At 44.5% G+C, this 18,615-nt stretch overlaps 1 protein-coding gene across 1 annotated transcript in view; it reads right to left on the reverse strand.

The window, feature by feature from the left end:
• LOC115479673 (nuclear receptor corepressor 2-like) overlaps positions 1 to 18,615 on the reverse strand; it is a 667,653-nt gene that overhangs the window by 356,409 nt on the left and 292,629 nt on the right. Inside the window, exon 5 of the mRNA XM_030217748.1 lies at positions 5,608 to 5,787. Coding sequence (XP_030073608.1) covers positions 5,608 to 5,787 — 180 coding nt within the window. The remainder of the gene's footprint in view (positions 1 to 5,607; positions 5,788 to 18,615) is intronic.

An 18,615-nucleotide genomic window follows, 5' to 3' on the forward strand; every position in this document is an offset into this window, starting at 1 on the left:
TCTGAACAAAGCAGCCCAGGGTCTCTGGAGCATAGGAAAGAAAGCTTCAGCCTGCCAAGTAACTTCCTTTGTCAAACACCTCCTGCCAGCCAAGTCCATGGAGAGGCTTTATTGCCATTTTTGGAATTGTGAATGATACACTGCGCTTTCTGTACAAGTTCGGAGTACGACTGTATTTAATTATCTCTAGGAGGCCTCCTAAGGACGGGGCAGGGCGGGGTAAGGGAAGTGGAAAAGCATCAAGACTGCAGAGTGGGACACAATGACCTCTCTGTTTTACTGTTCCCTGAAAGAGAAATCTCTCTTTCATGTATTTATTATGTTTCTCTCTGCGATGGGGGAGAGGGGAGAAGTCTGAGGAAGAATGGCACTGGAAGATGATGTTACCGACACACAGCTGGACAAATCATTCTCATGAAACATTTTTTTTTCACAGCAATTTTTTTTTCCGCTTATCCAGATGTGAAAGGCTTTTCCCCCTTTTTTAATGTTCTTATGGGTTGAGAACCTCTGTTTAAGAGATGAATTTTCTTTCTCAGAAACGAGTTTTGTGCTCAATGGGGAACCACCACCATTTAATCCACTCTACCTAGCTCTTCCGTCCCAAACCATCCTTTCCCCACAACAACCACTAACCAGATATCCTGGCTGCAGGGCTGGCACAGTCACACCAAGTTTTCTTATACTGTAGACATTTCAGAAACGATTTTCCCCCACCCTTCAAAGCCCCTCTGGTGAACGTGGACAAAAATGGGTATCCTGGAATAATGAAATCGCCCAATCAAAACTGCCAAGTGTTCATATATTTCAGGGGAGACTGGGAGGAAGGAAAGAACGAGGCATCTCAGTAGTAGTAGCATGTCGTCCATTACTAACAAAGCTGCTTTGGAATACTGCTGCATAAAACATGGATTTGTTTCAGGGTAAAGTAAGGAGGAGACAGCGTTAGTGTAAAGGCATCATTTTTCTTCCCCCTACTCAGCTGAAGCTGAATTATTTGTGAGAAATGCTGGCAGACTGGGAATGGCGCTGTGCTTTTTTTTTCCTGCAGAAAAGATATTGGTCAAGATTTTTCACCCAAACGACGGCTCCATCTTTCAGAGCACCCTAATTCAAAAATTACAGAGACGCTGTTGTTGAATAAGGATGGTTTGCTACTTTCCGCTGAATACATCTAGGACATGTGATTATCTCAGCCCCCATTCCAGGCACAGTATTCCGTATTGTGCTCAAGAAGATGAACTGATAAGTTGCTGCCACACATGACGCACAGCATTCTCTGTACAAAACGTCACAACAGGAGACAAAAACTAACACACACAACACAAAAGCTTACAGGGAAGGTGTACAAAGACTTTACACTGCATTTAATTAAGGAGCTCACTGGGATTACGTGGGTGACGGTAATTTTCAGTACCAGCACCCGCGGAGCTAAGCGGCCTAATTTAGGACAGCTCAAAAGCTATCCTACATTAGGCCGTTTAGCTATGCAGGTGCCAGCTCTGAGTATTGGGCTGGCATCCGCATAACTTTTTTTTTTTTTTTTAAGGGCTTCCCCCTTCCTCCCCAAGAACCCTCCCAACCATTCTAAAATGGCTGCTGCAACCTCTTGCTGCAGCTCACAGTACTACATGAAGTACCACAAGCTGCCGCTGGACCACAAGGGATACAGGCAGGCCCAGAAGGGGCCTACCTGGATGGCTGGGGGACTCTGGGGGGGGGGCTTCTTTCTGTGGGCCTGGAGAGGGGGGAGAGAAGGAGGGGACATTGTTGGGGGCGGAAGGGGGCTCAGGGGAACCTTTAAAAAATTTTTTTTTTTTTTAAATTCTGCGGATCGCAGTCCAATATTCAGCAGGGCTGCATAACTCTTATGCTGGCCCTGGCTGAATATCGGCCAGGCCCGCATAAATTCCAGCACTCATATTTAGCCCCCAATATTCACTGCCGATGCCCGGACATGGTCTGGCACTGAACATTGAGGGATAATTTAGCTGGTGGCAGTGTGTTTAAAAAAAATGTTAACTGTCACCGGCTGACTATCAGACAGACTGTTCCTTAACCATACACAATACATGCTGAAGTTCAGGACATATGGTAAAGAAAGAAGATTCTAAGTTTTGGCCTATAAAATAAGGCACCACAATAATCTGTTTACAGTATTCTTTCCAGTTACTATGGCCTAGGTGCACAAGAATCAATTCAAGAGCGTGCAGACTTCTTCAAAGACCTCTCCGACAACTGACATGGAGGGAGGGGAGGGCAAAAACCCACCAATTTGTCACATTCATTTATGTCTCCTGGTGGGAAAACAGCTTTCAAAAGCCCCAAACACAGCATCTGCCTCTATCAGCAGCAGAATTCTCAGTAAATTACGAGAGCCGACAACTGTTTTTGTCATCAAGGAGCCCATCAAACCTCCTCCTAAAGGAAAGAAATCCTTAGATCTGACCAAGACAGCGTCCTTTGGAAGGCAGTCTTTTTATTCTGTATCTCTAGGACATTACTCAGGTTGTCATTCATTTTTCACGGTGTTGTATTTTTCCGACAGTGCCTCACTATTAGAAAAGATATACATTTTTTCCCAAACCACTAAACTCCCATAATTTTAATGCAAAGTAGCGTACTTGAACAGCATGACAAAGATTAAAAGCTTCCAAGGTCCTTCCACATGGCATTCATTCAGAATCACAAATTGGAGCAATGAATTCCGGCTAGAAAGCCAACCCGGACCTCTCAAGAATACAAGAACAGGGTTCAGTTGGTACAACCTATCTCCATTCTGGATCTGGGGCAAAACATGCCAGCACTATGCAGGAAAGCATCCTATATAATAAAACTCACCCTCAACGTTCTGAAGACACTGACGTCAGTGAAGCCAAGCCACTGACGTCACTTCCTTCAAGACAGGTTCGAAGGGTTTGTGGTGGTGAAGCCACTGAAATAGCCAAGTATCCGGGCCCCGCCCTCACGTCAAACGTGATGACGTCGAGGGCGGAGCAATGGCGTCACACACCGAGGGCGGAGCAATGGCGTCACAATGACGAAGGGGTCGGTAGGTAGGTAGGGAGGGAGGGAGAATGGGGGAGTTGGGGACGAAAACCTTGCTAGCGCCCGTTTCATTTGCTCCAGAAATGGGCCTCTTTTACTAGAGTTCAAATAAAAGAAATGTTGACCATCACAAAAGTAAGGCTTATAATCTAAAGTACATACAGTATTCACCACTTAATTTCTTTTTGAAGAAATTCACCCAAGACAGTGTAGTAAATGGGCACTGACAATTAAGGAGTCAGTACCTAGATCTACAGACGTGCTTCCGAGCCACCGTAACTGAATGCTGAAGATCATTGGCGGGGCGGAGGCAGAGGGCATTCAGCAACATTTTATGTAATGAAAAATAAAAACAGATAATACTCGGAAGGATGGATGCCACGTGAAGACATCCAAGTTATCTGGATATTTTAACACGTGTTTTCAGCCACCTTATCCACATAAGTTGAACCACCACCACTCAGTAAGTGGTCCTGGACTTTACAGATAAGGTACCAGTTTACAAATACGACTGCTATTTAGGCAGTTCACTCATGCAAATAATGTTTTCTGGACAGTGGCTGAATATCACCACTATTCACGTAACTTTTGGCCATGCTCTCAAAATATCTTAGCCCCTCCTACATGTATAAAGAAAACTTTTGGCCGTATACCCCTTAATTCTATAATATTAGCCCCCAGGGGCGGACTGAGATTACTCTGGGCCCCCCCCCCCTCGGCATGCTGCTGCTGCCCCTGCCACCACCACCAGTGCCCCCATTCCCGCCGTGCTGCCTCCCTCCCACTGTGTTGCCACTGTCCTCTCCCCCCCACCACACACCTTCAAGGTCCCTAGTGGTCTAGTGATTGTGGCTTCTTTGAGGAAAAGAAATAAATCTCCTCTTTCTTGCCCACCCACTGCCTCTACTCTGCCCGGCGCAGCACCGTGTTTACAAAATGTCTGCCAAGACTTCCCACGGTAGTCTCACCTGTTGTGAGACTACCGCCGGAGTATCAGCAGCCATTTTGTAAACATAGCATAGACCACCAGGGCCCTGTGGGGGGCTGTAGTTTGCAGCGGTGGGAAACTGGGAAGAGCCTATGGGCCCCATAAAGCCTCTGGTCCCTCGGGCACTGCCCAGTTGCCCGAACAGTCAGTCCACCCCTGTAAGCCCGTAAATGTAAGCGCATGACTAACATTCACTTGTGCACGTGCCAGCTGGGCACTAAGCTTAGCGTGCAACCTGCAGGTTGGCATACAAGTGGGCAAAGCATGGGCGGGATATGGGCAGGGCCCACACTTATATGTGTAACTGATAGAATACTATAAGTTACATGTTAAAGTGCAACATTTACACTGGCAGAAGTGATAACAGCTAAATGTTGGTGTAGAAATGCCAACTTCAGCTCTATTCTACAACAGAACATGAATGCCCAGATGCTGTTATAGAATTTGGGCTCAGTGCTCTGCATTTTAGCGCCCAAATTTGGGTAACCTTTATAGAGTTGCCCCCATAATGACTTACAGAGACAAAATTTCTCTGTTTCCTGGCAGTAAATTTTAGAAGCAAAGTACTTACGCAGTTAGTATTGTATGTCGACCATATCAGTTTGTTTCTATACTGACCGGAGAAATGTTATTATAAACACAAATGTAAGATTCATAGATGCTTTATGAGAATATAAACTACCGATGGTGTCTCTTCTTTCATATTTTTTTACACGTGTCATCGCACACATATTTGACTTGCTGGAACTTGTTCAGTAACACTTAGGAGAACAGGAAACACACAGGTTCATATTTAACAACCACAGTCGATGTCATTTGTTTTTTTTTTTAAACACTGACCGCGAATGTGAATTCAACACCACAATTCATGCAGCATTAAATATATGTACAGAGCAGTCAGTGCAGTATCTATACACAGAGTAGCGATATTCAGAGCAGCGATACCTATCCAGATAAATTTAGGGCAACCTTTCACCTGGAGAAAAAGTCCATAGTCTGCTATTGAGACAGACATGGGAAACAACTGCTTGCCCTGGGATTTGCAGTATGGAGTGTTGCCACGATTTGGGTTTCTGCCAGCTACCTGTGACCTGGCTTGACCACTGTTTGGAAAACAGGATACTGGGCTAGATGGACCATTGGTCTGACCCAGTACGGCTACTCTTATGTTCTCATCTAAATTTACCTGGGTAGTTGTTCAGACAGGTCACTGAATATTACTGCCCGAACTCCGCTCTCACGCCCAAACTCCACCCCCACTCAGCACATGGCTGGTGTGGAGTGTTTCTTCATGGTGGAAACGATCAAGACCCACAATGGATATTTACCATACAGGTTGGGCAATCCCCAACTGTTCACGAGCAAAGCACATTGAAATGAACAAACATCACAAAGTAGGGCGTGTGGACCCGGAGAGAACTCATGTAGGCAAAAGAAGAATTAAGGAAAGCTCCACCAGTCTGTTTCCAAATTTTAAAATAAAGGGAGAGAGAGGGTGGCGTGAACCTTCACAATGGATCTGGTCCCTTTAGGTACAAAGTGCAGGAGAAGTTGAGCACCTAAAAACATACCTGCTTCTTTTTCAGTTTTGAGATCTGCTGCTCAACCATGGTAATCTCTCGATCTACTCTGTCCATATTCTGGATCAGCTCTTCCTTGGAGAATCTGGAGGGCAGCAGATCCATCACGCCATCAGGATGGCCGGGGCTAACAGGGGACACAGGCTCCAGCTTACCGGCTGGGCCACGTTCCTGTTGGAGGAAAAAGGAAATACATTCGCTCAATTTGCATTCATTTCACAGATACTGCCACATTTCACTAAACATATCTTTATTTTTAAATTTTCTATTTACTGAAATTTAGAATTACAACCAAGGATCGATCACTTGTGATGATATCTACAGAAAACACTAAGCAAATCTTAATGTCTCCTCATATTTCTGGATGTAAGTGTTCGAATAGGTGCCTCCCTATTTGCTCCATCAGTTCCACAGCATCTTCTGTTTCCATTTGTTTTTGTCATGCACCTCACAGGTTTAAGACCTTGCTGGACAATGAAAAACTACATGGGTTCTATTTCCAAAACGGTTTCTTCCCATTTGTGTATAAGGAAGATATTGTATGTAATTTTCCATCTGATTTTGATTGGTCCACAGTTCGGAGCACCACACCCAGCTCACTTTCCCTTTTCACAGATGACTTCAATTCAATTTTCGTCACTGCTCCTGATCTGGAAGACAAGTGCTTTCAAACGATTTCAACTGTTCTCTTACCTCAGACCTGTCTGTAAGGGTACAAGCCCCTGCCACAATATAACTAGTGCATTACAGAGATATCACTCGGGGTTTTACATGCGGAATAACAGTGATATCACTCTGGGTTCTGCATACAGAAATGCTGACATATACACATGTAGAATAACAGTGATTCACTCGGGGCTTTATATGTATAAGTGCTGGAATCTACATAGGAGGCGCTGATTTCATGATGTGCATATATATTTGCCAATGCTTACATGTGTATCTGCCCGATTTTTTTAAAGCTACATGTACACAATGAGCCACTTAAGGAACCAAGTAAAATAACTGGGGGGGGGGGGGGGTTTCCCTGAATTTTGAAGGTGGTGTTAGACACTACAGGAATTAGCACAATTGCCCCCCCCCCCCCCCTCCCCGTATGTCTTAGAGCAGGCACAAAAGTCAGCATGAAAATATGTTAATGTACTGAAGCATCTCCAACTGATCCAGTTCATGGCAGCCAGGCTGCTTCATAACACACAACATTTTGATGATGTTTCACCTGTCTTGATCTCTGAGCAATGGTTCTCAATATCTGCAGGCAATAAATTCAAAGTTCTGACCACAGTATATAAAGGCCTCTCCCCACAGCCCCAGATTATTTTTCACACCTCCTCATCCACTCTGCCCCGTCTCATAGTCTTTGTTCTTCCCAAGAGGCTTCTTTATCTCTTTCATCACCATCTTCATCTCCACCTTGATGTAACATAGTAGATGACGGCAGAAAAAGACCTGCACAGTCCATCCAGTCTGCCCAACAAGATGAACTCATGTGTATACCTCACCTTGATTTGTACCTGTCTTTTTCAGGGCACAGACCGTATAAGTCTGCCCAGTACTATCCCCTCCTCCCAACCACCAGCCCTGCCTCCCACTACCGGCTCTGACACAGACCGTATAAGTCTGCCCAGCACTATTTCCCGCCTCCCAACCACCAGTCCCGCCTCCCACCACCGGATCTGGCACAGACCGTATAAGTCTGCCCAGCACTATTTCCCGCCTCCCAACCACCAGTCCCGCCTCCCACCACCGGATCTGGCACAGACCGTATAAGTCTGCCCAGCACTATCCCCTCCTCCCAACCACCAGCCCCGCCTCCCACTACCGGCTCTGGCACAGACCGTATAAGTCTGCCCAGCACTATTTCCCGCCTCCCAACCACCAGTCCCGCCTCCCACCACCGGATCTGGCACAGACCGTATAAGTCTGCCCACCACTATCTTCGCCTCCCAACCACCAACCCCTCTTCCCCCCACCGGCTCCGCCACCCAATTTCGGCTAAGCTTCTGAGGATCCAGTCCTTCTGCATAGGATTTCTTTATGTAATCCCTTGGGGAAATTCACCCAAACTTCACTTCGTTACTAGTTCTCCCGAGCGGGTTTCATATATACCAAAGTATAAATGACAACAGCTTTTGCTACATTGGACCACAACTATGGAACTCCATGTTATTTGAACTTAGACTCGAATGCTCATTTTCTGAATTAAGAAGCAACGGTTAGTCCACTGTATCTATGCCCTTACAAATACATGATCCGGTTGCAATATGCCCGTTCCCTGCACAGCTCTTCACGACACTGTTATTCACCCCCACACACACACACACTCCCTCCCTCACCTTTCCCCACTCCATTTTCTATATTCCCGTACCCCTCCCCCTTTCATGTATAATTTAGAATTTGACATTTTAAACTGCTTGACTGTGCTACAGGTTTGATTGATGTATATCAAACCTTTGTAAATAAATAAATGACAAGGGAACTATACATATGGGGTCCGACACTCTCCCTGCAGTGATCAACAGTTTTTAAGCTGCTAACAGCCGCGAGCAGAATTAAATCTGGATAGTCAATGCCGGGGTCATGTCTGGGCTCTGGCATTGAATATCAGGGTTAGAATGGACACCAGAAGTTAACCTCGCACCAACCGATATTCAGACCATTGGCTCGGAAGGTAAAGTTAGGCCAGCCTTTTTGCAGTCCTAACTTCATGCACCTAGGGGCCCTTTTACTAAGGCGCGTCAAATTGGAACTACCGCCCGGCTACTGTGTGTCCCAGGAGGTAATTCCATTTTTGACGTGCATCCAAAACACGCGGTAGAAAATATTTTCTATTTTCTACCACGTGGCGCTTACCTGGCGGTAATCGTCAGTTTACGTGCGCTGACAATTACCACCTGGTTAACGCATGAGACCTTATCATTAAGTCAATGGGTGGCGGTAAGGTCTCAGGCCGAAAATGGATGTGCGCTGGTTTTAATTTTGCCGCAAGTCCATTTTCGGCCACACAAAAAAAGGCCTTTTCCCAGGAGCGCTGAAAAATGGACCTGTGCACTTCCAAGACACGGGCCTACACCAGCGCAGGCCATTTTTTGGCATCTCTTAGTAAAAGGACCCCTTAATCAGTTAGCTTCACCCAAGCTGCACCCCAAACTGCCCCAGGACTAACTGAGCAGTGCTGAGATGGTCAAGTCCAATAGTCAGCAGTACTGTCCAGTTAAGCTGCCACTTACAATTTACTATATCGCTTAACCAAAAATAATAGATCACGGCAGTTTATAAAATATCAACCCCCCCCCCCCCCCCAAAAAAAAATGAATAGAAAAGAACTCTATTACAAATAGGACAGTATCCATTAATTCCAAGAAATCAACACAACATAAACTCTCTCATTCACCAACCCAAGAAAGGGCTTAGCCAATAATTGGAGAGTCTGCGATTAGCACTTTATAACCAAATCAAAGCACAGATAAATTAAAAGCCAATCGAAGAAAATAACTCTTCAACAGCACCTTAAATCTGATAAAACATGTGGAAATAGCAGCTTTCTGAAACTGCCATTGACATGTTTAAGCAATCTACGCGTAAATGCAGCTATTTCTACATGTAGATGGCTTCTAAATTGACTTCCTTTATAGGATGGATCCAGATTTTTCTATACAATGACATTGGGGGGGAAAGGATGGAGGGGTGGTTTATGCATGGGGTCTTAGCCCAGTCCTCAGGACAATCCACAATAGATCTGCATGCACTGTTTCCACGGTATGCAAATTTATCTTATGCCTATCCATTGTGGATTTTCTGAAACTTGATTGGTCAGATATGTCCTGAGGTCTAAGTTGAGGACCAGTGCATTAAAGGAAAACACCAATGCATCAATTGTTACTTATTGCTGAGAGATCACTTCAATAAGACTTCAGAATTCTGTCTTCTAGTATCACAGTGAACTGTTCAATCAGAACAGAACTTGAGATTCCAATTAAAATTTCAAACATGTGGGAAGAGATATTAGATTCAACAAAGTCCTCCAAATTAACTGCTGGATTAACCTAATAGAGTTTCAAGTACTAACGCTAATTACTTAGCACTGTAGAAATACGCACGGAAACAGCAAATTAATAATGTGAACAACTTTTATCACATTCTGTCTTCAGCAACAACAATTCATCTTAAATATATCCTAAAGATAAACGGAAAATGGGATTAGTCAATTCCAGTTAGATTTTAATCATTATCAACTTCATGATGTGTATTTGGACTAAAAATGTCACACTAACTTATCAACTGCTATGACCTACCACTTCAAATAATGAATTCACTAATTTAACGTGAGGGAAAGAGATGAGGTACAGAAAAATGATGGCTTGACTTTTGACCTCAGCAGCAGAGAGAGTAGACAGGCTACACTGGCGCAGTAATATTGCACTGAAAGCATTAACAAGTCAATGCAACTTGCTACCTTAATTAGAATGGCCTGCCAACTGGAAACAAAAGGGAAATTAGATCTTACCTGACAATATTCTTTTCATTTGTACTTCCCACTATTCTAGAACCTGTGAGATAGTTGTGTCCATCAACCTGCAGGTGGAGATAGACAACTAAAAACTAAAAACTGAGCTCAGACATATGTCTCCTGGCATCCAGTCCAGCTCCTCAGTATTTACATAGTCAAGCAGTTAGGATAATATTCAGAATAAACACAACAACCTCTAACAACTCTAACTTAACACTAACCAGATGAGCAAACATACATGTACCTCTCTCAAATCTGGGCAACTTGTAGAGAATAGCAGGAAGCACCATGCAAGGTGGCAGTCATTATCTGACCCTTTACTTCACACCAACTAAACATAGAAAACAGAGAAATAGAGAAAATATCTACTATAATAAAACTCACCCTCAACATTCTGAAGACAATGTTCTGAAGTCACTCAGTCACTCCCTGAAGGGTTCATGGATTCATGGTGGTGAAGCCACAACACTGACCATGTCTCTCTGCCCCGCCCTCGCATGACGGACCAATCAGAAAAAACACCCTCAACATTCTGAAACACAAAGGACCATCACAACACCGTTCCCAGGCAACACTAGGCAACGGAAGACGGACCAATCAGAGGAAACTACGTGACAATAAGGGAGGAGCATTCCCCAGCAGAATGGCTCATTATCTGAGCAGCACGGAGAGCACAGAACCACCGCTGGAACGAGAGAAGAATATTCCTGCTGTGGGTATGTGCAAAAATAGACCGGGGGGGGGGGGGGATTTTAAATGCCTAATGCCAGTACTGAAGAGTGCCAGAGGGCCTATAGCACAGACTATATTTGGGATCGCTTGACATGGAGTCAGAGGAGCCGGAAAACAACGTGCCCGTCACCATCTGGGACGTGGGCGAACAGGACAAGCTGCGGCCCAGCTGGAAGGATTACCCGAGACCCAGCCAGCAGCAAACAGCAACCAAGGACAGCACAGCACATCCCCCAACCAAAAAACAAAACAAAACAAAAAAAGACACACATCAACAACCTGCACACACACACCGCACCCTCAGACACTCACACACACACAAAAAAGCCACATGCTAGCGCCCGTTTCATTGGTTTCGGAAATGGGCCTTTTTTACTAGTATGCATATAAAAACCATAAGGCCTATCCAGTCTGCTAATCCATGCCATCCACTCTCCCTATCACTCCCTTAGAGATCCTATGTACTTGTCCCAAGCTCTCTTGAATTCAGATAGTGTTTTCATCTCCACCACTTCCACCGGGAGGCCATTCCATGAATTCTTCACCCTTTCCACAAAAAAGTATTTCCACAGGAGACTTCTGAGTCTATCTCCTTTCACCTTCATCCTATGCCCCCTTGTTCCACAGCTTCATTTCAACTGAAAGAGTCTTGTCTCCTGTGCATTTATGCCACATAGTATTTAAATGTCTCTATCATATCTCCTCTCTCCTGCCTTTCTTCCAAAGAATACATATTGAGATCTTTAAGTCTGTCCCCATAATCTTTATAACAAAGACCACTGAACATTTTAGTAGCCACCCTCTGGACCAACTCTATCCTGTTTATATCTTTTTTGAAGGTGCAGTCTCGAGAATTGTACACAATATTCTAAATGAGGTCTCTCACCAGAGTCTTATACAAGGGCATCATCGCTTCCTTTTTCCTACTGGCCATTTGTTTATCTATGCACCCAAGCATCCTTCTAGCATTCGACGTCAAGTTTTCTACCAGTTTGGCCACCTTAAGATCATCACATATGATCACACCCAAGTCCTGCTCCTCTTTTGTGCACCAAAGTTCTTCACCCCCTAAACTGTACTGTTCCCTTGGGTTTTTGCAGCCCAAATTCATGACCCTTCATTTTTTAGCATTAAATCTAAGCTGCCAAATTCCAGGTTTCAAAAAAGTCTTTCCTCATGTTATCCACACCATCTGGAGTATCTACCGTATTGCAGATTTTGGTATCATCCGCAAAAAGGCAGACCTTACCAGACAGCCCTTCCGCAATATCACTTAAAAAATGTTAAATATCACTCTAAAAAATGTTAAAAAGAACAGCCCAAGAACTGAATCTTGCTGAACACCACTGGTAACATCCTTTTCCTCAGAATGAGCTCCATTTACCACTTTCCTCTGTTGCCTTCCACTCAACCAGATCCTAACTCCTGCAGTTACTTGGGGGCCCATACTGAGGGCACTCAGTTTATTTAATAGTCGTCTATGCAGAACCATGTCAAAGGTTTTGCTAAAATCTAAATACACCACATCCAGCGCTTTCCTTCGATCCAACTCTTTGGTCACCCAGTCAAAGACCTGCCTCTAGTGAAACCATGTTGGCTCGGGTCCTGTAATCCTGTAATCTCAGACTGGCCTCTGGAACAGTGGGAAGAACTAATGGAAAGAAAATGCCTAATTTCTCCTTCTATTACATAGCTTCTTATTTTTCCAGAATCTGTGGGATGTATAAAAGCAATCCCTAGAGCGAGTGGGATTCTGGTACTGCTGCCCAGAGGACTGAAGCCCCAAAACTGGCTTCTGAGCGTGTTGCAACGTCCATCCTGTACTGCTTGGCATGGACCACGTCAACCTTGCAAATATCTGCCAGAGACAATAAGGATGTCGCTGTATGCCTCATAGAATGAGCCCACCCCTAAAAAACTGATTATCTGGGTGAACCGCAAGAGATATCTTCTATAGTCGGACCCTGAAACAGAAAAAAGCCACAACCTGAACTTTTAGAGAACCCAATGCCAATCCTTTCTGAAGACATGTCTGGAGAAACACTAGATTGTGTGCGATCTGAACAGAGAAGGGAGAAAGTCCAAGCTCAGAAAACCAGCCCTCAAACATCCTCCACACCCTTGCATAACCTTTCGTTTCAGTCGAGCCCTCTGAATGACCAAGTCGTAAGACCAAAGGGGCACAGATCCTCCGTGAGCACCAGACCTTGCTTCAGTAGGCCATGTACCTGTTCAGCAGTAGACTCAAGTATGCGTACCATGGTCTCTACGGCCATCCAGGGCTACAAATATTATTCGACCCCAGTGCAATGTGATCCTTTTCAAAATGCAGCCTACCGTTGACCAAGAAGGGAAGACATACAGTAGATATGTCTCCAGCCAGGGCTGCAGTAAGGCATCAATCCCATCAAGCCCCATTGTTCCACTATCAACTGAAACCTCTAGCTGGATAGTTCCCATTCTCCCGGATCCAAGGAGTTCCTACTGAGAAAGTCTGCCTCCACATTCAAGGACCCCATGATGTGAGCTGCCAACAAGTAAAGAAGATTTTTCTTCACTCAACTGATGAGGGAGGTCGCCTGGCTGCAGATCCGGCCTTTCTTGTTGCTATAAGCCACCGCCATTGCATTGCCAGAGAAAACTTGGGCCGGGGCCCCAGCCAGAAAGAAAGCAAAGTCGCACAAGGCATTCTGCACTGCCCTGAGCTCCATGTGATTTATTGACCACTGAGACTCCTGTACTTTCCATGTGCCCTGTGCCAGATGGAACTTATAATGAGCTCCCCAACCTGACTTGCTGGGGTCCTTTGTCACCACCATCCATTGTGTTATCAGAAAGGGAGCTCCGATGGTCAAATTCCTCAGTGACAACCACCACTGCATACTCCGTCTGGCATCCAGCGTCCAAGGAAAATGAAGGTCATACTTCTTTGACACCGAAGACCAGTGGCTGATAAAAAGACTCCTGTAAAGGCCGCACATTAGCCCTTGCCTATGACACAACTTCTGACGACGCCATCATTGACCCCAGAACCTTGATGGTGCCCCAGACCCTAGGCCTGCCAAGACTGAGGAAAAGTTGAATCTGTTGAACCAGCTTTGACCTCCTGTATTCCATGAGAAAGATCCTCTCCCTTGCTATGCCAAATAGAACGCCCAGATACTCCAACATCTGCAATGGAGTTAGTCTGCTCTTCTTGAAATTGATCATTCAACCCAATTGCAGAAGATGGACAACTGTTTGTCGCCATAAGGCCATCCAAACAGGATGTCACACGAATGAGCCAGTCATCAAGATATGGGTGAACTCTGATTCCTGGCGCCGAAAGAAGGCCGCCGCCGCTGCCACCACCATAACCTTGGTGAATCTCATCTTTGTGCCGAGATGAGACCAAAGGGCAAAGCCTTGCACTGGAAGTGCTGGCCCACCATCGCAAAATGTAGAAACCTCTAATGAAGCGGCCATATAGGTATATGCAAGTACGCCTCCTTGAGATCGAGGGTAGTGAGAAATTTTCTCACTTGAACCAAAGCTATAACTACTCTTCGCATTTCCACGCGAATGCTGGACACTTGGAGGCAGTGGTTTAGACCTTTAAGATCTAAAACTGGATGAAAGGTGCCTTCCTTTCATAGGACAATGAAGTAGACAGAGTATCTGCCCTGTCCCTGGTAAGCCTGGGGAATTAGAATAATGACCCAGAGCACCAGCAAGAAATGTGGCCTGAACCTCGATTGCCTTGGTTCCCTTTCAACAAGGAGACTGCAAGACAGGAGTGACTGGGCGGGAGAACTCCAAATTGTAACCTTCTGGTATGAATATCCAGAACCCAATGATGTGACCTGATTTTGGTCAATTTCTCCCGAAACTCCTGAAGATGTCTTCCCACCAGAGGAAGAGAACAGTGGACCAGCCCACTGTTGACAGCAACTTGGAATAATCCCAAAGGGAAACCACTGGAGATTATTTATTGTACGATGTCACAAAAGTTATCTTATTGTGCTTTTTAAGCAGCCAATCTACACTCTGAACAGCACTATATGTGTGTCTACACCCCATGAAACACAATATTATCACTGTAGGTTTTCAAGTTTTCTAACTGCAACTTCAAACAAGCAAAGAAAATATTCTAAATCAGATTGCCAACTTTCGGAAAGAAATCAAGAACAGAGCAGATGCTGAATCTCTTGCACCATGGTGGTCCATTGTTTCTGTTTCAATCATGACCTCATCTCCTCTGGCACACAGTTTTTAATCAAGCATTGAATAACAATTTGCTAGGAGGCAGGCAGCCATACCAAATCCAAACCAAAAACCATGCAAAATCTTCAAAACGGTAAAGTTACAAAGCTTTTTCAGCATTGAAAGGGCAGCATTCCTCTTCAAACCCCTTCCCTTCTAACTCAGGTAATACCAGGGATATAATTTTAACAATAATAATGCAAACACCCCTTTCATTCTAGTATTTGGTAAGCTGTATTTTGAAGGTCACTGGAAAAACTGCACATATCAAGTACTCAGTTACTGCATTATCTATGCATTGTCCAGTGATAGTTTAAAAGCAGTGGCTCCCAAACTTTTTCGGTTCACAGCATCCTTAGTGTCTGAGCAATTTTTTAAAGCACCCCCCTCCCCCCACCCCGTCACACAGGTCTCCACCCCCGCCACCCTTTTGTCCAACATTTCTCCCTCTCTCTGCAGCATCTCCCCTTCCCCTCAACCCTTACATACAAGATTTCACACCTCTGCTTTATCTCTCCCGCTTACCACAGAGCTTAGCTGAGGAAAGGAGGATGAAGAAGAGCCCAGAGCTGAGCACAGAAGGGAGGCAACATGATGTCCCACAGCCCCAGCCTCCCTCCCTGAGAGTTGAGTAGTGAGCAGCCTGAGTCCCAGGGCACAAGCAGGCCTCCAAACTTCCAGAACGCTGGCATCGGCAGCGATGTGTAAGCGCTGCCTTCAGCCTGCACTGGAAGCCTTTTTTGTAGAGCCACTTCCTGTTCTCGCATAGGCGGGACGCTGTTCAAAGAAGGCTTCGGGGGCAGGCCAAAGGCAGCGCTTACATCACGGCCAGCAGCCTGCAGCAAGCGGGCAGACAGGCGGAGCAGTGGAGAGAAGAAGGTGAACGATACTGCATCAATCGGAGAGGATGGACGTCCATGGTAGCCCCCCTTCAACTTGGTCCAGCGCTTGGAATGTGAATTCCCATCTGCCCTGCGGCACCCCTGTGGGTTCACCGTGACACACTGGGGTACCGCGGATCACAGTTTGGGAAAAGCTGGTTAAGGAACGGTCTGAAAGATTCAGTGTCGCTAGTGCATGCTTACCGCAGCTTAAAATGACTTACCACAGGGTGTGTTCAGGCATCCTGTGGTAATTTCCAAATTTGCCCGCATTTAAAAAATATTAAAGTGGGCATTCCTGTACTAATCAGTTAGTGCAGCAACACTACCATGAGTTGATTAGTGCAGGATTAGAGCGTGAGCCCTTACTGCCTACAAAACACGTGTTGGTAAGTGCTCTCGCGCTAACTTTTTTTAATGGCTGCCTGTAAATAAATGTTGGTGCTGAGGAAACTACCTTCAATGTAAAATGGAGAAAAAAAGACCTCAATTTCCCTGGGTGCTCGGGCAAACTATGTCGCTTCCATCTTTATAGCACTCACCAGGTTAGTCAATCATCATCAGTCTAAAAAAAAACCTCGACAAATATAATTTTCTAAATGTTTTCTTTACTGGCCATCACCATGGTTGGCAGGAGCCATCTCAGAGAGCTGTGACATCTTCGTTCTTTCTAATATGAAAACACCATTGCCACGATTTTCAGACAGGAATGACTGATCATTTTATTTAGGTTTTATGTTTGTTGCTTGTGTTTTATTGATTTATTTGTTTTCTTGCTTTGTTATGTATACTAATTGTGTAACTCGCTTAGATTCTTAGATAACATAGGCTATGTGTACAAAGAACTAAAAGGTCAGGGAGCGCTAGGGAGGTAAAATTCTTAGATGCAGGAGGATGTGGTAACAGTGGTTAGTGTTATCTGGGTTTAACAAACATTTGGACAAGTACCTGGAGGAAAAGTCCACAGTCTGTTATTCAGATGGACTTGGGGGAAGCCACTGCTTGTCTCGGGATTGGTAGCATAGAATATTGCTACTAATTGGGATTACGTCAGGTACTTATGACCTGGACTGGCCCAGGATACTGGGCTAGATGGACCATTGTTCTGACCCAGTATGGCTATTCATATGTTCTTAAAATATGCCATAGTATTCCAACCAAATCAGATGGTTAGCTGCATGCTAGTTTTTCATTCACTATTTGCCCCCACCAATAGGGGGTGGGAAGAGATTTTATGTATATCTCATGCTTTTTCTACAGTAGCTCAAGGTGAGATATATTCAGGTTCAGGAGGTATCCCCTGTTTTTGAAGGTTTTATGATCCATGCTCATACCTGAGGCAAATGAGGGTTAAGTGACTTGCCCAAGATCACAAGAGTTTGCAATGGAATTTGAACCCTAACTTCCCCGTTTCTCAGACTGCTGCTCTAACCTACAGGCTATGCTTCCACCTGATACATAACGCTGTGAGCTTTCAAGAGTCTGATGACTGATTCAGAAAACAGAAAGAGGGTGCTGTGTTAGCCCTTGACTAGTTCACGGAACTAGAAGTTCTAAAAGCTTGCATTACATGTAATTAATTAATTTATTTATTTATAACATTTATACCCCACATTTTCCCACCCATTGGCAGGCTCAATGTGGCCAACATCAGTCCGTAGAGGCAATCGCCACTCCGGTAAACAAACAAATGGATTACAGTAAGGTGAATAGGAAGGATAGTAATTATAAGGGAAAAGAGGGGAAGGGTAATGGAGTCCATCAGGTCCATAGATTAGTTGTATTCCAGGAATTATGGATCTAAGACGGGTCCATTAGAGTAGGCCTTTCCAAATAAACTGGTTTTAAGAGATTTTCTGAAGTTCAGATGATAACAAATAGTTTTCAAAGATTTAGGTAATGCATTCCATAGTTGAGTGCTAATAAAGGAAAAGGTGAAAGCATAAATGGCTTTATACTTGAGACCATTACAGGTAGGATAATGGAGGTTTAAATATGAACGGGATATGCCACAAAGATTTTCGCTAATGATCAAAAAGCAATTCTCGGGAGCCAAATTTTTCCCTGCTTGTTAGAACCCTTCCTGTAGCCTACAATTTCACTGTGAGAAGGTTTAGGTTTATTTGAAAGTTAAAATTTGTAGAATGTTAATAATTATATCAACAATTACATCAATAAAACAAAACAATGCAATAAAGGTAAAGGTTACATAACCACAGGTCTAACACTTCAATTTCCTGAGTAAGCCTGCAGCGGATATAAGTTATGATGATATTTAATATTTCACGCCAGCAATTGACAAATAGATATAATTGAAAACTGGTACAGAAAGCAGAATTAAGTACATAAAAGGTCTTTGCACTTTCTGAGTGTGCTAGCTTGTCTCCAGAGACGCACTGCGATGCGTTAGGTGGCTAGATTTACTTAAAGGAAAAATTATCACTGCTGAGAGGGCATTGTTTAAGATTTTCCGCTTCAATAAACTGTGTATTGAACTGTCTTGCTCCATATCTTTTGCTACCTGAGCATTTGCAGATCCCCTGTCTATTGTTTCAATACTGCAAATTAAGTCATGGGGACACAATTGTAACTTTGTTTCATTTTGGAGATGGAAACAAACAATGAGGGATTAAG

The sequence above is a fragment of the Microcaecilia unicolor genome, chromosome 11 (assembly GCF_901765095.1).
Source record: "Microcaecilia unicolor chromosome 11, aMicUni1.1, whole genome shotgun sequence".
In the NCBI taxonomy this organism is placed as follows: domain Eukaryota; kingdom Metazoa; phylum Chordata; class Amphibia; order Gymnophiona; family Siphonopidae; genus Microcaecilia; species Microcaecilia unicolor.